Source organism: Equus caballus, chromosome 2, assembly GCF_041296265.1.
Source record: "Equus caballus isolate H_3958 breed thoroughbred chromosome 2, TB-T2T, whole genome shotgun sequence".
Taxonomy (NCBI): domain Eukaryota; kingdom Metazoa; phylum Chordata; class Mammalia; order Perissodactyla; family Equidae; genus Equus; species Equus caballus.
The window spans coordinates 119,856,641-119,879,304 of record NC_091685.1 but is presented as its reverse complement, the minus strand read 5'-3'; the positions used below and the strand labels follow the sequence as shown (position 1 = coordinate 119,879,304).

Genomic DNA, 22,664 nt, shown 5'->3' with positions numbered 1-22,664 from the left:
GTTTCTGGCTTGTAGAAATTAAGGATGGATTTCATTCCTGAGAATCTGTTCATTGAATGAAGACGAGTTTTTGAGGAGGAAAGTCATGGATTTGGCTTAGAATATCTTGAAAATTGATGTATACTCAAGATATCCAAGTGTAAATGTCAAGAAGGCAGTTGAATATATGGTTCTAGAGTGCAAAAGAAAGGTCTGCCCTGGATATAATATTTACGTAATTGATTGATTGGTAGTAACTGAAACTGTAAGTTTTGGATGACCTTATTTGGGAAGAGAATATGGAGTGAAAAGACACGAGAACTTAGGACCAGGGGTTGAGGACCAATATTTAATAGCTGGTGGAGGAGGATGAACCCACAAAGGAGACTGAGGTGGCCTAGCCAAAGGAGTAAAAATAGGACCAGGAAAATGTAATGCTGTAAAATTCAAAAGAAGAGAATAAATGGTCATCATAAATGCTGCGTAGCACTTGAATAAAATGAGAACTGAAAAATGTCTATTTAACTTATTGATATGGCAGTTTATTGGTAATTTTTTCAAGAGCTGTTTTGGTAGTATCCTGGGGACCAAAGCCGGACTGGAGTAAGTTGAGATGTGAATGGAAGGTTGTTGGGAGCAATTCTCCATGGATCTCTTGAACTAAGAGCTTTCATTCAGGACTGTTTTTTCAAGGATGTTTGTTAAGTGAACAGACTTGGAAGATAGGGATAGTATCTCCCTCTGGAACAGAGGGCAGATTTGTTTGCTGTCCAGTATAATAAAGATAATGTCTCCCTCTGGGACAAAGGTCAGGCAGGTTTGCCTGCAGCCCATAATAAAAGATTAGAGTTCCCTAAGCTCTGAGTTCCTCAGCAGTGACACAAACCCACTGCATGCAGCTTCCCTGTGCCACTCTGTCACCCTTTGGGGCATAGGAGGAAAGGGGAAGCAAGAGTCAACATGAAACTCATGCTGATTCCTGTGGCCTGAGTAATAAAGTCTTTTGTCTCTGACCCAGGAGTCTTGTGTCTTCCGCCAGCACCCATGAAACTCTGACAAGCTAACTTGTTAACTTGCAAGTAAGATAAAATCTCAGTCCTTCACAGTTTTTGACAAAGATGAAGAAATGGAAACAAGTGGAGTGAATTGTTTCAAACAGTCTGGCCATGGAGGAGAAGAAAGGAAAAGACAGAACTAGTAGAGGATGTTGCATGGTGGAAGTGTTTTAGTAGGGGGGGAAGATCTCAGCATGTATAAATATTGACGAGGCGCCAATTGAGAGGGAAAGATTGAATGTATCTGAGACAGAGGATAATGGAAAAGGGATAACATAAGGTAGGAAAGAATGTGATCCTAATCATAGGTAAGAGGAATTGGACAGAGGAGGAACGCTTCCCCATTTCTTTATTTGTAACAAAAGAGAATGCAGGGAAGAGGGCCATAAACTTAAGTAGTGGATACATTTAATATCACAAAGTTAAGGAAGCTCTTTTCTGACTGTTCCCCTTTTTTCCGAGAAGCAGGAGGTCAGGTAATTTGTTGGAGGAAGGGGATAGAGAAAGAGAGGAGCAGGAGGCAATTACAGGTTTAGAAAAGAAGAGATTTGAAATAGTCTGTAGAGAGCAGAAAAAAAGAGTTGAGCAGAGAAGTGAAGTAGCAATGTGAGGTATTTGAAGATCTGTTTGGGGTTAATGGTCATAAACTGTTGGTACCAATATACCCTTTGCTGTGACTTTCTCTGGCGCCACAGATGCTCAGGTGTAGGCATCGAAAAGAGTTAAGTTCCTCCAAAATTAGACTTTTGCCTGATGAGACAAAGGAGTTTAAAATTTTATTGAAATTCTGGGTCATAGAAGCCAAGCTAAATGAGGAAAGTAAAGAAAGAAGAGGGCTAGTGAATTGAGAGAAGTTAGAGATCCATGGACTACAATCCCAGGGAAGCTGGAAAACAGTCTATGGGAAGTTGAATGAACAGGTGGAGAGAAGAGTTTGCAGCACAGATTAAGGGTTGTTCATTCATTCATTCATTCATTCATTCAATAAACCTCAATTCACAGACCAGTATGTGCTATCCAAAAGTTGTTTCCCTTTTGCTTGGTATGCATCTTGAGATGTTTATTAAGATAAATTTACCTTCCTAATTATGATTTCCTTGGGCTTGTATTATTGAGGCTCTGCTTGATGGCTAGGGAAGGCCAACCAAAAGTGACAAGGAGGAATCGGCATCTCAGTTTTTACTCTCTATTCTTTTGTGTTGTGTGAATATTTACAATAACCATTTATTGATGTATTTTTATGTAGTTTTTTAAAAAAAATTTTAGAAAGTTATGTCTAAAATTTCCTCTTGGATAACTCCCACTAATTGTTTTTTAACGTTATTAATATATTTGTCATGTTAATTATTACTAGTAAAAAACCAAATTAATGAGGAAATAGTTGAGCACTAGAAGAACACAGGCTTTGGAATTAACTAACAATATTTATTGTAAAAAGTGAAGATTACCATAATGAATGTAAAGTACTTAACACAATATCTAGCATATAGGAAACATTCGCTTAACAGTAACTATTATTATTTTTTATCATCCTCATCATCTATAGTCAGAACTCTTGGTTCCAAATGACAAAAATTTAACTTCTACTGGATTTTGCAAAATAGGAATTTATTGGCTCATATTATTAAAAAGACCAGAGGCAGATACACTAGCTGGATTCAAGTTTTCAAACTCTATCAACTATATCATTTCTTGGCTTTACTTTATATTGACTTCATTTATAGCAAGCTTTCCCCTCATGGGAATAAGATGCCCTATGTCTTAGCAGCTAACCAGTGCAGTGAAAAAAAAAGTGTCTCTTTCTCAATAGTTGCAGCAAAAGTCTTAGGTAGAGCTTTCGTTGGCCTGTCTTGGGTTACATGCTCATTCCTTAACTAATCATATGTCCAAGGAAATGACATGTTCTGATTGGCCAGGCCTGGAACTGGGAGAATGGGTACATCTTCAACCAAAACACGTGAACTAAGAGTGGGTGGGGGGTGCCTTCCCCAAAGTTAAAGCACGGTGCTACCAGCAGAAGACGGCGCACTAAATCCCAGTCGGTCAGAAACAGCAGCTGTCTCACACTGCACACGTAGGCCTGTGCAGTGACACAACACACAACACCGCAAACAGGAAAACAGGTGCAAGTGAGGCTAAATTGTCATCCATTCAGCAAAAGCCTGTTTATAGAACGGAGCTTGTGCTCTTCTTAAAAGTGGATAAACAGGGCCTCCACTATACTAATGTGCACAGATTGTTCCATAGAAAACAACTTCAACTTCTGTATAATTAAATTGTCATAACACTTGAAGAAAAATACAGTTAAATTTAATTATCATGAGAAAGATGATCACCAAGGTATTAATTATCTCAGGCAGCATGGTACAATAGAAAGAGAAGTAAAAATCACAAGACATAAATTCTACCAAAAACATAGTAATCATACTAGTTACCATATATTGAGTGATTATTGCGTGTGTTGTAAAAGCTTTTTATCTATTTCCTCATTATCACAACTCTGAGGTAGGTATTACTATGCTCCTTTTATACACTGAGGGTCAGTGGTTAAGTAGTTCACCCTGTGTACATGACAGAGCAAGATTTGAATCTGTCCTATTTGCTTCTAGAGCCTTGTTTTATATTAATAGGCTGTGTGACTTAACCTTTTAGTCCTTGTTTCTAAAGTAGGAGACTTTGACTTATTTTTAAGCATCCTTCTCTCTTAAAAATCCTTTGATTCTTTAAGGGTTCACCTTTAGTTTCTCATCATTAATTTTGTGTATCTTTTAAGAAGGATTTTGAATTAATTATATTCAAAATTTTGAATTAATTATATTAATTATTTTTATGTATGTCTTTAATCATGGACAAAAAATAATATCACTGTTTTGGTGAGAATACTTTTTAATGTGCATGTCATCGTCAGTACTATTGTACAATCATGAAGGAAACTGTGCATTTGACAAATGTTCTTCCATTGGGACCTCACATACAAAGAAAAAAATTTGGCAAAGACACAACGTGATTAATGTTAGAACAGGGGGAGAAGCACCATCTGCATTTCTGCGCTACTGTGTTATGTGTGAAGTGGGGTTTTTTTGCCTTATTGCAATTCTGCCAAGCATATCTCTCCATTTTTGCTGGGAGTCTTTTTTTTCACACTTGAATCTAAATTCTAGTCAATACCAAAAGGGCTATGAAAAATGTACTAAACTGCTACAAATAACTTTACCTTGTTTATATTAGATGAAAAAAATTTGAGCAGTTTTTATGCTTGATAAACTCACTTTTAAGTATGCTGTAAACTGAGAAAAGATGTAAAGCAATAAAAGATTTTGCTGTGTTAAATATACTCATTTTGTGAAAAATTAAAATGTATACATAGCTTTTCTTTTTTTCAGAGATCAAATATATAAAATTTCTCTGAGAACTCAGCAACGTTAGACAGATGTTAGCTATTAATAATATAATAACTGGAGAGAGTATAGTATGGGGATTAATGGTGTGGTCTCTGGAGTGAGGAAGGCCTGGGTTCATACCAAAGCAAATTCAATTACTGAGTATAAGTCAATGGTCAGACATTTAACTCCTCCGATTGCTTAGTTTCTGTATCTGCAAATGGGGGAAAATTATAGTGCCTCCCTTCTGGCTTTTTGGAAAGATCAAACAAAGTAATGCTTGTAAAGCACAGTGCCTGGCACATGGTAGGCTCCCAGTGTTAGCTCTTCTACTCTACCGTTAATAATACCGCCACTCCTACTGTCACTCTGAGGATTACAAACATTTGAGAGAAAGTCAAGGACTCAAGAGCTCATCTGTTCATATTAGCCTCTGCTCTTAAAATATAATGGTTTAGAAATTGAGTTGAGCATGTAAATTTTAGCTAGCAGCTAAATCTTGTAATCTGGTCTAGAATTTCTTTATAAATATTTGAACTAATTCACAACTGTACTCATGGGAGAATAAAATAATTGATGTTACACAGAAGTTTTGTATGTTTTTATTGTTTTTGTTTTCTTTTTTTTTAAAAAAGATTGGCACCTGAGCTAACAACTGTTGCCAATCTTTTTTTTCCCTTCCACTTTATCTCCCCAAACGCCCCCGTACATATTTGTATATCTTAGTTGCAAGTCCTTCTAGTTGTGGGATATGGGATGACGCCTCACCATGACCTGACGAGTGGTGCCATGTCCGCGCCTAGGATCCAAACTCTGGGCCGCCGCAGCGGAGCTCGCGAACTTAACCACTCGCCCACGGAGCCGGCCCCTTGTGTGTGTTTTTTTGCCTAATGTTGTAGAATGTTTCTATTGTTCAGTAGTTCAACAGGTACTTGTTGTGAGCCTACAATGGGTCAGGCACAGTGCAATATACTAAGTATTGATGTTAAAATTTATAAGACATGGTTCTTGCCCTTAATGACCTTGCCCTTTTTATCAAAGCTAGTGATGAGAAATAGATATATAAAGAAATAACTTTTAATAAAACACTGTGATAGGCAGAATAATGGTCCCCCGCCCACCCCACCCCACACACACACACAAGATGCCCACACCTTAATCCTTAGAACCCGTGAATATGATACCTTACTTGGCAAAAGAGATTTTGCGGATGTGATTAAATCAAAGGACCTTGAGATGGGGAGATTATCCTGGATTATCCAGCTGGGCTAGACCTTATCACATGGGTCCTTAAAGAGAGAACCTTTCCCTGCTGTGGTCAGAAGAAGTAGTTAACTACAGAAAAGTAGTCAGAGCTGTAACATTGCTGGCTTTGCAGATGGAGGAAAGGGGCCAAGAGCCCAGAAATATGGTTGGCCTCTAACATCTAGAAAAGGTAGGGAAATAGATTCTGTCCTAGAACCTCCAGAAAGAAACGCAATCCTGTTGGATGACTTCTAACCTACAGAATGATAAGAGGATATATTTGTGATGTTTTAAGCCACTGTTTGTAGTAATTTCTTATGGCAGCAATAGAAAACTAGTACAAAAACAATAAATTCTCTTTACCTAAGGACTATACGTGGAGAAATAGAAGAAGGATCATTTTCCAAACTTGTGTCAGAAGGGCTAGAAAGAATTTCCCCAGAAGATGCACAAAAGTCATTGTTCCAAAGTGGATCACAGGCCCTTTCCAAAGCTGGCTTCCAGTAAAGGGACAGAGATTACTTAGACCTCTCATCTATGGGGCTGTAGGGGTCTGCCTCACCTGAGGAATGTGGGCTGGATTAAGGTTCTAAGAGGAAAGAGGGATGGATGCTTAATAGTAACCACAACAGAAATACTGCTAATCCCATAAACGTTTACACATTGTTTTGAGATTACTATAATAAATAATACTTCAGAAAATAAAGATCATCTTTTGTTTGGCAAGAAGTGAGCAAGAGGGGCCAGCCCCGTGGCTGAGTGGTTAAGTTCGTGTGCTCCCCTTCGGCGGCCCAGGATTTTGCCGGTTTGGATCTTGGGTGCGGACCTGGCATCACTCAAGCCATGCTGAGGTGGTGTCCCACATGCCACAACTAGAAGGACCTACAACTAGAATATATACAACTATGTACTGGGGGCCTTTGGGGAGAAAAAGAAACAAAAACAAAAAACAAAAAAGATTGGCAACAGATGTTAGCTCAGGTGCCAAGCTTTAAAAAAAAAAAAAAGCAAGGTAGCAATTCAAAATATTCAAAATCAAGATATTGCTCTAATGCTTGCAGATACATGATACATTCTCTCCATTTATTCAACAAATATTTATTGAGCTCCTTGTATGTGCTGCTATTCCCAAGATAGTACTTGCCATATATTGATATCAGAGGATATCAGTAATCAGCAAAAATGGATAGTGCCCCAGCTGTGAGGTAGCTTACATTGCAGTGAGAGAGAAAGACATTCATCAAACAATCACATACATATTTGCATTGACAGCGCATTATATAGTGCTATGAGACTGAGTTCAGGCTTAAACTGAGACTAAATGAAGAGCAGGCATTAACTAAGAAAAGGAAGGAGGAAAGAGTGCACTGGGCAGAGAAAACAGCTTGTGCAAATCTGCGGCAGGCAAAAGCATGGCCTGTTCAAGAAGTTAAAGAAGCCCCATGTGGCTGAAACAGAGAGAGACGGAAGGAGGCTGATGACAGGACGAGGCCAAAGACCCAGATAGAAGCCAGACTGCACAGGGCCTCATAGATCATGTTAAAGATTTTGGCCTTGATCCTAAAAGCAGGATGGAGGTGGGGTGATTGGATTGGCAATTTGAAAGGGTCGCTGTGGCTGCAGTGTGGTAAATAGTTTTAGGGGAGCTAAGGGATGTGTGCAAGGGCATTTAGGAAACCATAGGAATAGACAAGAGATGTTAGTAGATTGTTTTAGGATGACAGCAGTAGATGGACTAGTGTATACACATTAAGGAAATATTTAGTAGGTGAAATAAAGAGGATATGGTGATGAGCTGGATGTGGGAGGTGGGGAAGAGGGTAGAGTCAAGAATGCCTCAGGTTTCTAGCCTTTGGATCTGGCATATGGATGGCAGTGCCATACCGTTCACAGAGCTGGAGAGCATTGAAAGAGCACCACTTGCTCACAAATCAGGCAGTTTAAATTTTATTGTAAATCAGAACTAAAAATTATTGAACTGGGTGCATTTTTGATATCTGCATGAAACAGACTAGAAAAAGCAAAATGCTATTAACTTGTGGTGGTTTTGTAGCATTCCATGTATTGCATTCTATCTAACCATATCCACTACTCAAGTCATAATGTATTTCTTTCTTAATACAGTTTTCTTAATTTCAATATATTATAATGCAGTGATTCTATTTAGCTATCCCAACTTGTCGCTTTTGTAAACAAACTCATAAAAATGTACTGGTTGATGGAAAGAAGAGAGAGATCAAAGATAAAGACCAAGCAGGTCTTTATCTCAACTAGTGTACCTACAGTGGAGTGCTGGTGCTGGCTCCTATCAGACCTTAAGAGCCAATTGCTAAACTTTCAGGAACCTTGCCAGCTGGTTATAAGTAGCTTGAAATTGGCCACAATGGGAGTACTAGCGCTACAGAAATTGGAAAACACCACAGAATTGGTAAATGGTACAAATCAGAGATCCACCATCCCTCCCGGCCCACCCCTACAAAGCCTATTATGAAACATTAACCAGCACACCCCTGTTTGTACCTTTAAGAACTGTGGTGTTTGGGGGGGGTATCCTGGATGCAGAAAGTACTGTAATGAGATTGACTGTAATCTCACTGATCTAAGAATGCTGCCTCTTTTCTTTTCCATGTTATTAAGTGTCTTTCCTTTAGGATTGTTTGAACCCTCATCTGCTTCATTGCTGGACATCTTTGATGTTTCCACAGAACTTCATTTGTGAAGATTTGCCACTTTCAGGCGTTCTTCTAGTGATTAGACTTTTTTCTCTCCTTTAGATTGCCCAGATTAAGAAGTGCTGCAGAAAAGTGGCAAAATTTTAGTAATTGTTGAATCTGGTTAATAGGTATATAGGAGTTCATTGTACTGTTTTCTCTAATTTTGTGTGTGCTTGGAAATTTTTCATATTGAAAAAAAAAAGCAGCAGGCTGCAGCAGCCACAGCGTGCCCGGAGCAGTCCTCGCCGGGACCTCCACTTCCAGCCTCCATCCCACCCGCTGTTCCCGGAGCTGAGACGTGATTGTTGCTGCCTCCCCATCTGGCCTCTAGGAGTTAACTGATTCCCAATTTTGACTTAAATGTTGCAACACCTACTTCCCCTGAAAAACTCACGAGCAGTTTGTACAAGAATTGAAAGTAAATCTTCAGAGAGAACCGTATCAGATTAGGGTACTTTCTTTGTACCAAAACCACAAAAATAATGAAAAAAAAGTCTTAAAAAGCTTCAGTAACAACAGAAAACCTCAAGGTACAATGAGTGTGTAGATTAAAAGAAATTGGAAAGAGTAAAAAAGGAAAAAATCTTTAATAAAATATTGAAAAAAGGGTCCAGAAATGACAGTAGCAATGCTAGACGCTGAAGCAGTAGAGAGGGTTGAGGGACTAGAAGAATTAGAAACTAAATCAGGGTCTCTCAAGTTCCGTCCTCAGGAAAAGAAAAGCTTAGTCTCGAGGAAGAGCGAGATTGTGTTTTTCTTTTTTAATGTAGTATATTATCATGGAACACATAAATGTAGCAGAGCACTTCAGTGAAGGAAAAATAATTTAGAAATTAAAATCCAAAAAAAAGGAAAGGTTAACAAGTAAATTATAATTCAAGAGGATACTATCCGTATCAAAGAGGAATCATATGAATCCGTTTTGTGGATTAGAAAACTGAAGCTCAGGAGAGTGAGGTAATTTAGTCAAGTCACTAAGTTAAAGTGTTGGAGCCTGGATCTGAACTCCCTAGATATCTCTGCAGCATTTTATTTTTCCCACGGTTTTTTTTTTAATAGAAATAAAATCAAAAAGTAATAAAAAATTATAAATATAGCTCAAATAATTCTGGCTTTAACTTAAAATATAGACTAATAATGACACGCCCTTGAGTCTCATTTTTCCACTACTTCATCACTGACACTCTGCTCTACATAAGTTACTATTATGTGAGAAAAGACCACCTTAAAAGTCATGTTGAAAATCATTTTGTCTAACTATTGCAAATAAAAATTAGATTCTTTTCACTGTCTTCCCTTAAATATGTTTTGAACTGTATATGTAGAATAGAAAATAAGGCATTTTTTAAGTGAAAAGATATTTTTAGTTATTCAATGATTGATGACTGAAATGATCAAGCTTTGGTTTCCACTAAAGGAATCTAAGTTTGCCTCATGCGTTTGAAGAGTGCCTCAGAACTCCCTCAAATTCATTGGCTCTTTTTGGCAGGTGATTTTTGTCTTTTTAAGCTAATTAACTTTCCTGTGGCCTAGACAGCATATTTCATGGTATTTGATACTTACTTTTTAATGAAACCCTATACCTAAAGGCTTTGTTTTCACATATGAGTAATTTTCCATCTTGCACCTCCTACGAGCAAGTAGATGTTCATAAGTACTGATTTGAATCATGACTCCTAAAAGAAATTAGGTTTAGTAAATTATAATTACACCTATGTCACCTACATGACATGTTTGTGTGTGTGTGTGTGATTGTATTAGAGCCTAGTGAGAAGAGAGAAACTATACCAATTATTTTAACAAAGATAATTTAATATAATGAATTGTTAAGTAGGCATTGAAGAATAGGAAAGGCAGAAAGACAATGCTAAGGCTGTGATTTTTCAAAAGATCGTCACCAGACCAGCATCCATAGCATCACCAGGAAACTTGTCAGAAATGCAAATTGTCAGACTCCAAGGTCCCCACCCCCCACCCCCAGTTTACTCAGTGGGAAACTCTTGTGGTGGGCCCAGCAATCTGTGCCTTAACAAGCCCTCCAGGGGATTCTAACTTATGCTAAAGTTTAAAAACCACAGCACTAAAGTAGCAAAAGTATTGCTGTTAGCAACAGCCAGAAGCAGCCACCACTCGTAGGCCTGGCGCAGCCTAGAAAAGAGGTGGAATTACTAAAACTGAGATTAGGGAAAGGTCCCATGGAGCTGAAAGACTTCCAAGAACCCATCACTGCTCTCCTGGGGGTGGTGTCTCTGAGCTCAAAGAAGGGATGCCATAGACCTGGGAGCCAGGTATGTGAGGAGGAGGCCCCCATGAGTTGGATCTGGTGTCTCAAGAAGGCACATTGAGATGGGTTCTGCAAGTATTGGGAAGCCCCCAAATTGAAATCGGTGGCTGCTGCTGGAAGGAACTGTTACTGCCAGAGTGAAGAACTGTTGCAAGAGTGAGACTGACAGGATCAAGAAACCATCAGAAGCAAACAAGAAAGAGCAAGTCCCTTCTTCCTTCTCCATCTGTGCGATGAGCCTAACAGGGAGCCAGAAATGTTTGCAGAATTCCAAAGGGTCAGTTTGAAGCTGAGGGATAGTAGCTGAATAACTGGCATGAAGGCCTTAATTGTAATAAGACTGAGAGGCAATATAATAGTAGATACTTTTTGGTAAGTATAATTGAGTACACATGACATCTTCTGGGGAGCTGACTTCTAGGTGGACTTTTGAGCTTATTGTACAAAATTATTCCTATTTGGAAACTATGTGTTTCTCCTGATGAGATTAATAAGAAGCATTTAGGACATTTGTGGAATTTGGACAGGAAACTATGCAGAGGCCAACACTGAAGTGTCCTTAGCTGGGGCTAAGATTGAAAGGTCACAGCAGTAATGGCTGAGGATTGCTTAATAGTAGCAGCAAGACATGCTCCAGTCAGTCGAGGCTAGGTTCCCTAAAGTCTCAGTGTCAAACGAATGGACTACAAAGAAGCTTATTTACCAGAACAGAGCAATCTGGGTACTGCCTCAAAGTAGGAGGTTGGTAGAAAATGGTTCTTCTGAAATACTTGATTTTTTAAGGAGCTGTCTTTGTGCAATTCCAGGAAACTAGAAAATGAATGGAAATGAATCAGTTCCTTCCTTCATCTTGTAAATCACTGTTCTGGTAGTTGAGGGTCCAGTCAGTGTTGATTCCACAGAAATCAATAAATCAGTGCTTTCCATATTCCTGAAAGGTGGGCAAAGGCATAGTTGTTTTATTGTCAAGCAAAAGGAACATTCTCAGGTATTGGAAAAATGTCAGAAATATGCCGAGTGCTTTGGCAGATGAAGAAGAACTATGAAGTTGTCATTATTTTTAAAGACCTTCACCTCTTTCTCATTTTATGTTTGTTTTGTCTTTTTTAAAGGATATTGAAGAATCACAAAACCACACTGGCGAGCCTGTTGGAGACGACTACAAAAAGATGGGAACACTTTTCGGTGAACTGAACAAAAGCCTCCTCAACATGGGCTTCACAAGGATGTATTTTGGAGAACGAATTGTGGAACCGGTGATCGTCATCTTCTTTTGGCTCATGCTGTGGTTCCTTGGACTACAAGCCCTTGGACTAGTTGCTGTTCTTTGCCTTGTCATTATTTACGTGCAACAGTAAAGTACGGTCAAATGAGCTGCTGTCTGACATTTGGTAGCCATATGTGTAATTGGTGAAATTATATATTTCACTACATGAAAGTCGAGAAGTTTGCTTTGTGTCAAATTGTGTGCTGTTTCGTAATTAAATTTATGAGTGGATGTTGTTTAGAATTAAACTCAACTCTTGATTATAACAGGGTTGAATATATATTTTGTAGCTTATTCAAAACTCATGTTTTATTACTGCAATCTCTGCCCACTTATAAACACCCTGTTCCCATGCCAAAATTTAAATAACACCACCAAAAAGTGAGCAGGGAAAATGACAGGATATGGAATTCAAATTGGGCAATAAAGGTCTTGTGAAGAGCTCCAATAAAACATTTTAGGAGAAAGAAGATGAAACAAGGAACTAAAAATAAGTTTTAATTGGAGAATTGCTCCCCACCCACACCCACCAAATAACCCCATATTATTTAGGAAATAATTTGGATTTCTATTGTCCCTGCTCAGCTCAAACCAATGTAAATGATAATTACTATACACTACCTTAATATTTTGATGAAAACCAGTAATGCTAGCACATTTTCTAAAGATTGAAAAGAATATATTTATTATTGCTGAGGAAACTTCCCGAGTTAAATGTATCTTTTTTATAATGTAACACTTGGGCCTGGAATCATTTCAGTATATCATTTGAAGTTTTAGACAATTTTGGTGCTAATTACTCCTTGTGAATTTTTTAGGTCTCATAAGCCAGGTCCATAGTTGGCTGCACCCCATGGTAATGCTGTATTTTCTTGTATCTAACAAATTGCATATTTTTTCCTAGAGAGACATTTTCAGTGTATTTTTTTCCAGAAATTTACATTTTATAGTTCTTGTATAGCATTATTATAAGATTTTAAAAATCTATTTCCTATCTTGGCATGGATTTCTGCCCCCCCAAATTGATTTCTATTACGGCTGATTACTTTACTATTCTTTTAAGGAAAAAAATCAGCTCATTTTCTTTAGTATCTGCATTGGAAAGTACAGTATTACAGTATAAAACCAAATGCTTAAGTTTGGAACTTAACAGCCAATTGTAATAATAGTCCTCTGAGGCAAAAGCCAACTCAGTAATTGGCCAGCCATGTTATTCATGTTATAATGTGAAAATGGAAAATGGCTTAGTGATATATTGGATTTTGTTAGAGAGCCTAATATCTTTACACTTTTGTCTCAAAGACTTTCTATATAGATAAAGAAGAGGTAGTTAAAATAATTATCCAGAAATGCAAGTTAAATAAGAGGAAAATGGGATAATGGCTCATTTTTATCTTTGGCAGGGCAATAACTAAAGCGTGTAAAGTGTATACTATTTCACCTTGTAAAGTTTTTACCCAATCCTGTTTTAAAATTTATTTTGTAAGTTCTCAGTGTCTTCCATTCTGAAGCAGAAAATTGATGAAAAATGTTCAACTTAGATTTCTAAAGTCAAATAATCTGAAACAAAAATACCATTCACAGGGCACTGAAAAGTATTGTGCATTTGTATAAATATGAACCCTTGAAAGTTTGACTTTAAAAAAAAAGACTTTGTACTATATCGTGTTTTTATTGGGTTGGCAATATTTTTATAGTAACCTTTATGAACTCAGCACAAGTGCAAGTTATTTGAAAAGGTGTCTTCATTTGTGCACAGCATAATTTTGAGGTTTTTAATAGAAGCCATGAGATTTTGTATATCTGCATTAAATATGAAAAAGTTCATTCTTTTCTAATGCTATCAGGAATTTTAATTTCCCTTTGGAATGTAAAAAAGATACAGTGCACATAATAACAATTCTGGTTCCACCAGTGCATAATGTTGAAAATACTTTAAAAGCAAGTTTTAATAGTAATTATTTAGAATACTGTCACTACTATGCATCTGCACACTGCTGTTTATAGGGTATAAATTAAATTATATAAAGAAATAAGATATTTTGCTGCTACTTTTTTCTGCATATATTGTTGGTTAGAGCGGTTATACATCAGATTGTTTGCTTGATAGGGAAAAAATAAACTTTGCTTATTTGATGGAAATAAGATATTTTCTTTTATGAAATATATTAGAATCCAGATTATACTGATATCTTGAAGTAAAAAGAAACTGATCATTTCTTTGATTCATAATAAAAGGAATTAGATTGAAAATGATTCTCAACCATTTCAATCTCAGATACAAGCCAGTTTTAGAAACTGTTATTGCTATGAATAGAGTTACAAAATAGAACTTACAAAAATAAGTTATTAATAATTAATTTATGCATCACTCATACCATCAGTCCTCAATTCAAAGGAAGGTCAAGATCTATGAAGAAACTGACAATAGACAAATAAATCAATTTTCCTTGAAGAGAAAATTCAGTATTTTGTAGAATTCAGTCCTGTCACATCTTAAGCTGTCACATACAAGGTATTTGCCCATTCTCGGCCACCAGACAGATCATTCTTGGTTCAGTAGTGTGCTGAAGCCAGCTTGCACTGGCTTGCAAGAGCCAATTGTGTACATTTTTTCCCTACTCTGCCTTCAGTGGCATCAAGTTGGTAGTTTGAAACTGTCTGGGGGGGGGGGGTATTTACACCATAAAAACTGGCAAACATGACAGATCAGGGCTCTTTTTCCTGGTGAGCCAGTAGTTAAACATGTATCAGCACACCACTATTAGCCACTCTAGAGGCCACATTCCCATTTCTACTCCTGTAGATATAAAAATCCCCATTGACCCATCCAAGACTGTATTTGGATATTTTCCCATGTGGGAATTATGGACCATGGTTGTCTTCTGACTGATGTATCTCTATTTAATGACGTTTTGATCAGAGAAAATCTTTCTGTGCTGTCACTGAGCTGCAAATCCATTAAAGACTATCCAGACAATCAGGAAATAAGAAACAGTTACAGAACTGAGGGAGGGAAAATTACAGCCTAAGTAAAGGTCTGTGGTAAAGTAGAAAGCCCAGAATAGTCAAAGCTAGGTATTAAGCAATCAAGGGCTGTTCGTTTGGTTTGTAGATTACATTTTAACAGTTATTTTATAAATGCTTATTGATTTCAGTTTATTTAAAATGTTTTCATTGCCGATTCATGGCTTCCCAAGGAGCAAGAAGAGAAATCAAACAAGACTTTCATACCTGTTAGTACTTCTAGTAACAGACTGGACCAAGGAGAATATAAACTAGTGTACAAATTATGGCTTCAGGATTATTTATTGGTGGACTGAGGGTATTTTGTAACTTCTTTTTCTCTGCCCAACCCTTAATTTTTGGTGTCCCTTGGGCTTCCTTCCAACAGCCTGTTCTTTTCATCACTCTACACATCGCCTTAGACAATGTCACCACTCCCATGGCTTCAGTTACCATTTCAGACTAACAACTCTCCAGTTCATAGCGCTGTACAGCATATCAGATCCCTTCAGTCAATTGCTTGCCCAACGTTTGTACTTGCTTGTCCCTTAGTACCTCCAATTCAGTGTGTCCAGAAAAGGAACTTGGCATCCTTCTCCCAAACCTTTTCTTCTTCCTGTGTTTCCAGTCTCAGCAAATGACAAAATTCTCTCCTACACTGCCCACATATAACAATCACCAAGTCTTATCTATTTTAAACTTCTACTTCCTGAAAATGTCTTTAACCTTACCACTTCTTGCCATTCTCAGTATCACTAATCTAGTCCATACCACCATCCTCTCGCTTGGATTGCTAGCTCAGAATTCTAATTGGTCTCCCTGCCTTCATTTTTCTACTTTATACTCAGAATAATCTTTCTGAAACATGACTGATCGCCTTGGCCTAAATCTTTTCAGTGGCTCCCTGTTACCATTATGATCAAGTCCTTACTCCTTAGTATGTTTTACAAGGCCCTTCATGAACAGGTTCTTGCCTACCTCATCTCCCTATACTACCACCCTCCCTTTCCAAGACTCAGCTATACTGAATTTGTTCTCAGTTCCTTGAGAGACACATGCTTTCTCTCTTCCAGAGCTCTGTACCTGCTTTACCTTCTTTCTTTAACTCCTCCCCGCCAAACTGACCAACACATTTACAGCTTTCAAGCCTCCACTTAGACATTGTGTGCCCCAGGAAAATTTCTCTGACTCTTTTAAATCCAGTTTTCGTACTTCATGTGCTTTCAGAGAGCCCTGGACTTCCCCTGTCAGCACTTGTCATGCTCGATTGTAATAGCTTATGTGTCAGCTTCTTCCATTAGACAATAGGCTTCACAAAGGCAGAAAACATGTCTATCTTGTTCATAATTGCATCGCCTACCACAGTGCTTGCTCACAGCACATAATATGTGCTCAAAATATTTGTCAAGTGAATGAATCAACTTCATTTATTCATGCTCTTCCTATAGTGATTAACCAAGAAGATCTAGAGTTGGTTGTACTTTAGAGTTCTTTCACCCCAAAAATATACTCACTGTGCATGAAGACAGTGGATTGATATGCATGTTGTCATTTGTAAGTTTCTTCACTTTTGATGGAAGAATATTGCTGTTATTTGCATACATATGCAGGATTGCTACTACACCCTCACATTTTTTAAGAGAAAATGTATTTTCAGTGTTGTGCTTGGTGGAATCACTATTTCTCCAGAAAGGATATTTTGGAATGCATATGATCACGGAAGCTACCTAAATTTCATATTTTTCCAGTGTTTTTCAGTAGACCTTTATCTACTAAATTTTAATGTTTTAAAAAACTCAAAAGTTGTCAGCAGGAATTCTCAAGTATATCAGCTTGGTATTTTAGGCTCCAGAATAAATTCCCTCCTAGAATGTCCTCATAGCCCAGATCATGTATGTCAATAACATGTGTATAAAGTTCTATGTTATTCTTTCTAATAAATAATATTCTTTCACAACCCTGCATTCTGAGTCTCTCCTCTGACTCCCTGTATCATGTTCTACTTATCAGTTAATCGCTGCTATATCAAGTTCGGAAATTGCCAAAGAAACAACACATCTGAGAGTGAGCAGAGCTTGTATATTTTCCACGTTGCTGTTGCTGGAGCAACCTGCCCTGATGGTCTGGTGGATAAGATCTGATGCTGTCACCGCCCTGGCATGGGCTGTTTCCCAGTGAGGGAACCACACTACCTGTCTGTCGGTTGTCATACTGTGACGGCTGCATCTTGCTGTGATGCTGAAAGCTATGGCACCAGGATTTCAAATGCCAGCAGGGTCACACATGGTGGACAGGTTTCAGTGGAGCTTCCAGACTAGCCAGAGTAGGAAGAAAGACCTGGCCACCCACTTCCAAAAAGATTGGCCATGAAAACCCTAAGACTAGCAGTGGAGCATTGTCTGATATAGTGCAGGAAGGTGAGAGAATGGCGTAAAAAGACCGGGCAGGGTTCCACTCTACTGTACACAGGGTCACCAGGAGTCTGAATCAGGTGGAATGCACTAAAACAATTGCCAGAGCAGAAAGCCAAGGCCTGATGTATGTGTGGCTTCCTAGGCAATAGAGTTGTAGGAAACTCCAGATCAAGATCCACCTCTGCATCCAAGCTGTCTTTTTTCTTTCTGTTGCCTTGACTATTGTGAAGTTAGAATTATTGAATGCACTCTGCAGGAGCCTGCTAAGATCCAGAACTTAGTCACTTATATGCTTATTAAATTTGAGTTATCTTTTCAACAGTTAAACTTTTATCATTTCATGTTTCTGCAACTTAATTAGTTGGGAATTTTCTCGCTAGTTTGCCAAAGCACCGCAGAATACAGTGACTTTTATTATAAGACCATGGACCTTTTTTGTTATTGGTTTATTCCTGTACTACAAAAGGCTAGTTGATAATATATTTTTTAATGTGAGATTTTTTTTAAACATAAAAATGAGAATTCTACACTATACTTATTAATACTATAGCTGGTTTAAGACAAAATCTAAGAATTATTTTTCAGGGTGGGGGTAAATGGGATATGTAAAAACTCTATCAATATTTGAGAATATGTGCCATCTACTGAATGCCCCCTCTGGTCTGTCATGATTGCTTCTGCTATGTATTTTCCTGGTTTTACATATGTAATATCAAAAATATTCATGATTTTATTATTAATATATTTTAAGCTTTAAAAGGCACAAGAGTATGTGTGTAAATGCAACATACAAATAAAGGCTGAGAAGAAGCAATTACAAGAGGAAAACACACTCCTTAGATGGTGGTTTGGAAAGATTAATTTAAATAAATTGGTCTTGCACAAAACCATAATGATAATTTTTCCTATAAGGTAAAGCATTTGTTTGTTAGACCAGTGGCTTTCAAAGGTTTTTGTTTAGTTTGCTCTAAGTGAAATCCTACATGAATATCTGATATATTGAGACGATAAAAGTGGAGCTGCTGTAATTGATTTTGCTGTCTGTCGAGTTCCCTGGGAGCAGACTCAGAAGAAATTAGCATGCAGGAAGTTTCTTAGGGAGCGCTCTGGGAGCAGCACCTGTGAAGGACAGAAAAAGAGCAGCATTCGGCAGAGAATTATGCAATACAGTCACAGCAAGGCCTCCGCGACTCTACGGGGTGCTCTCAAACAGGGTGGGCCTTAAGGATGGACCTATGCTGGGACAAGGGAGCTCTCTTCAGCCAAAAGCAATTCCCAGAGAAGGCTGACAGCTGGGGGCCGTCATCTAGCAGCACCCCCAGCAGTGGTCAGAGTAAACCCTTGGGTTCTGAAGGGAGGATCTGAGCAGCACGATGCAGCATCCACTATAGACCCTATTCTTTTCTCACCCCACCCTCCTTGATACCTGAGTCACTTCCAAAAACCTCACTCTTTGGAGTACATTGTGAAAAGGACTAAATAATAAATTCATTGGTCAAGATGGATAAAAAAAATTAGGGGTATAGCCTTTAGTCTGTTGTGTTGCCTGTTTCTATTATGAGATTCAGGTCTTCAATTGTGATAAAGCTTTAGTTGACTGAACAGTTTGCCCAGGGTTCAAAAAAGGCTTGAGGGTATTAGGAACAGGTGAACAAACGATTGACAGAAAAGCCCATGACTTACAACTAGGAGTAGGAATCCATGAGATTGGGTATACGTAACCTACTCAGGTCAACATTTAAGGCAGTAAGTCCCTCAGGGCCTCACAAGGCATCAGGACAAACCATCATCCGGGCACGTCTTGGGAGCTGGGCAGGTTCAAGCCCAGATGTCGGTGAGTCTGCTTTGTGCTCTCTGGCCCCTTTCCCAAGTTCCAAGCAGTTTTAATCCCCAAACTTTTGGAGCATATTTAAAATAAGATTTTTAATGGCAGAGCAGAACTCACTTGTAAGGAAACCATCTCCCCCTGCCCTCAACACCCTATTGCAATGGAACTGGCCCTAATCATGACTTTCCCGTTTATTTTTAGTACAAAAGATCTCAGCAGCCAGATTTGGTAATTCAGTAGACACTTGAAAAGAGCTTTCTCCAGTCTGGCTCAGAATATTTTGGGGACCTCTAAGAGTAATTTTAGCTGCTATTTTTATCCCTGGAATCTTAGGAGTGGGCAGGATCAAGCAAGACAGTGGCCCCAAGCCAATTACACATTAAAACTATAAGCAGTGTTTAGGCATGACTTCCCCCTTTGGTTATAGGAAAATATTAGAACAATGTACAAACTTCAAATAGAAGGATGTCTTTATGTCAGACCTGAATGTATGACTTGGTTTGCCATTGCGTAACTACAATTTCTATAAGTCATACCCACATCCCTTTAAACTCTGAGACCCTCATCTGTAACACGGGGTAATTGTTATGACTGAATAAATTATTGCATGTCTTATTGTAGTGTCTCACACATAGCAAGCTTTTGATAAATGCTAGTCATCATTATTAAATATAAACATTCACACATAAGAGAGGACATTCTTCACTATCCACGGAAAGTTCATATGTTGAGAGACATAAAAGGCCTGATTATTTTATTGTTGCCAAAAGATAGATAAATACAAGGGAATTCTATTACAGTACTGTGCTCCCAATTCCTCATGACTGAAATCTTTGTGAGTTCTCTTATTAACTACAACTGTTAGTGCTTCATGAATCAAAATGATTCTTATCCATAAAGATAAGGAATGAAGAACCTAAGGAGTTGATGAACAGAAATGAAATGTGCTCTGGACAGCCACACCTTCTCTGATGAAAAGCTGTTTTCTTTAAACACCTACTTACCACAATGCCGTGCATTTTCTGTTGCTCCCTTGCCTCAGTAAACTTAGGTGCAGAATCATACCAATAAATACGCAATTCTGCTATGGATTTGAACAAGTGACAAAATGAAATCAATTCTGAAAATCCTTTTCTAAGTTTTACTCCATTGCATAGGCCAAGAGTATTATGTTATATTCATAGAATCATAAACAGTATCTTGCTTTGATCCACAGTGAAATTTCAGACTAATCTGTTGGTCCAAGTTCTGTTATGTTTTCAATATGCACTAAAAACGATTCACCAAGATAAATATAATTGTACACTAGTACTCTCACATAAAACATCCAGCGCATGCCAATACACATGGATACAGTCTGGATACAGGGAGTCAGTGTACGCTAGCAGAGGTTATTACTATGTAGTCTTTAAAAGAGTATTATTAATATGTTCATGAAGTCTTATCTTTTTAGTCTGTGAAAACATGCTAAAAGTATATTATGATCTTAATTAACCTTTATTTTAGCAAATCTTCAATTACATTGTTCCATCCTGGGTTCCTCTTTCATATTTCCTTTTCTTTCAAGTAATTCTCCCATCCGAGAAGTGAAAGTTTCTCAAATCAGATGTTTACAGATACGAATGTTTTATAATAAGCTGTGGCATATCTTTAGTGCCATCTCCTAGCGCGTTTCAAAACTGGTTCTCCCACATTTTCCTTAACTGTCAGTTTATGCTTTCAGATATTTTTGTAAGATGCTCAGATAGAGCTGATGTTGGCCAAATACAGCTCTCCTCAGGCATTTCTCGCCTTTTCAAGCTGTAAGGAACATTTCTTAGAGCTCCACGCCTGGCTAGTGATCGTCACCCTCGCTCCCGTCTGAAATGGAAATATCCCTGCCCCTCCCTCCCTCACCATATCACCGACACCCAAGTCGAAGACACAGGCTTTTTTCCACTCACCTGGCTTGCAAAAGCCCTGGGCTAACAAAGAAGACATTATTTTCGTAGCACAGAAAGATTTAGACACAAAAAGACCTGAACGTTAAGACTCGTTTTAAATTCCAGGCGCTTCACTGATAACCGTTTCCGTACTGGGGCTGGGTGCTGCTGTGCCGTCTCTGCCACAGCACGTAGGACCGGCTGCTGCCGAAACGCCCTCTTTCCCAGAGGAGTCACTCTCTTCATCAACAACTTCAGGCATGTTTATACCAGGAAAACGGTACGAGGGAGTCCTTAAAGTCTGTCCAAACTTCATATTGCATATCTCTGTTGCCATCTAGTCGAAGAGCAAGATTGCAGCTCCACCCACCTGCCTCTTCTGCTCTCCTAGTGTTTGCTGCCCTTCCAGTGCTCCGCAGCGCTTTGTTCCCGGTAGAACTGTGTCCTTCAATGCGATCTAACCTTCTGAGGAGGCCTGGAGAACAGACCATGATTTTCCTAGTAGGTTCGGCACATAGAACCACAGCAAAACTGGAATGAAACTTGCTGCGAGATGGCCTCTGCTGCCAACTTCGTTCTTTAAATACAGAGCAAGGGGAGGGCCGTCCGGTGGCCCAGCGGTTAAGTGCACACGTTCTGCTTCTGCGCCTGGGGTTCCCCAGTTCGGATCCCTGGGGTTCATTGGTTTGGATCCCAACTGCGGACATAGCACCGCTTGACAAGCCATGCTGTGGCAGGTGTCCCACATATAAAGTAGAGGAAGATGGGCACGGATGTTAGCTCAGGGCCAGTCTTCCTCAGCAAAAAGAGGAGGGTTGGCAGCAGTTAGCTCAGTGCTAAACTTCCTTAAAAAAAAATACAGAGCTAGGAACATCAGTACGAACTCATGTTTAGCTTAATATAAACACAGATAGGTAAATATAGGAATAAGTAGATATGTGTTATACAAAGGGTTAGGATTGAAGGAGATTAGGACATGCCACCCCAAAATATGCCGCTTTGGAACACTGATTATTTTGAGCTGAAGGCACCTGAAAAACAGTGAATGCAGGGAGAGGCTGTCTCTGGACTCCCCTTATCTGCCTAAAGACAGGTCCTCCAAGAGGAACTCAATCATCATCAACCCCCTCCCCGGGAGTCTCATCAACCAGGGAAGAGATGAGACTAGAAGTCGACACCACAGCCAGACAAACTGTCACAAACCATCGTACCTCCCATCTAGTCTTCTAAGAGCCCATCATCTTTCCTAAAAATCAGGTACGGTCCCCTCAATTGCCTACAGCCCCACTCCCCTTCCCCATTCTAATGGTATAGAAGTTCTCAAATCTTACTGATTTGGGGGAATATTCACTTTTTTTTTTCCTGTGATGCTCCTGTGCATGTAATATTGAAGATTAATAAATTTGTATAATTTGTTCCTGTTAATCTGCCTGTTGTCAATTTATTTCACAGGCCCAGCTATCGAATCTAGGAGGGTGAAGGGAAAGTCTTTCCTCCACTCCAGCATACACTCATATATTTCCAAGCTGAGAGCACCCACAAGTAAAAACACCCCAGAAGTCACCAGCAT

The 22,664-nt window shown here is 38.7% G+C and overlaps 1 protein-coding gene and 1 long non-coding RNA gene across 2 annotated transcripts in view; one reads left to right on the top strand and one right to left on the bottom strand.

Moving 5' to 3' along the window:
- The window catches only part of FAM241A (family with sequence similarity 241 member A), a 42,695-nt gene extending 25,808 nt beyond the window's left edge, over nt 1-16,887 (top strand). Inside the window, exon 2 of the mRNA XM_023636742.2 lies at nt 11,770-16,887. Coding sequence (XP_023492510.1) covers nt 11,770-12,015 — 246 coding nt within the window. The 3' untranslated portion in view covers nt 12,016-16,887. The remainder of the gene's footprint in view (nt 1-11,769) is intronic.
- A 1,300-nt stretch (nt 16,888-18,187) lies between these two features.
- LOC111772588 (uncharacterized) lies at nt 18,188-21,365 on the bottom strand. The gene is made up of 2 exons (XR_002806577.2): nt 21,116-21,365; nt 18,188-18,463 (listed from the first exon to the last, which is right to left on the bottom strand). It is a non-coding gene; the product is annotated as an uncharacterized lncRNA (long non-coding RNA).
- Between the last annotated feature and the right edge of the window lie 1,299 nt (nt 21,366-22,664).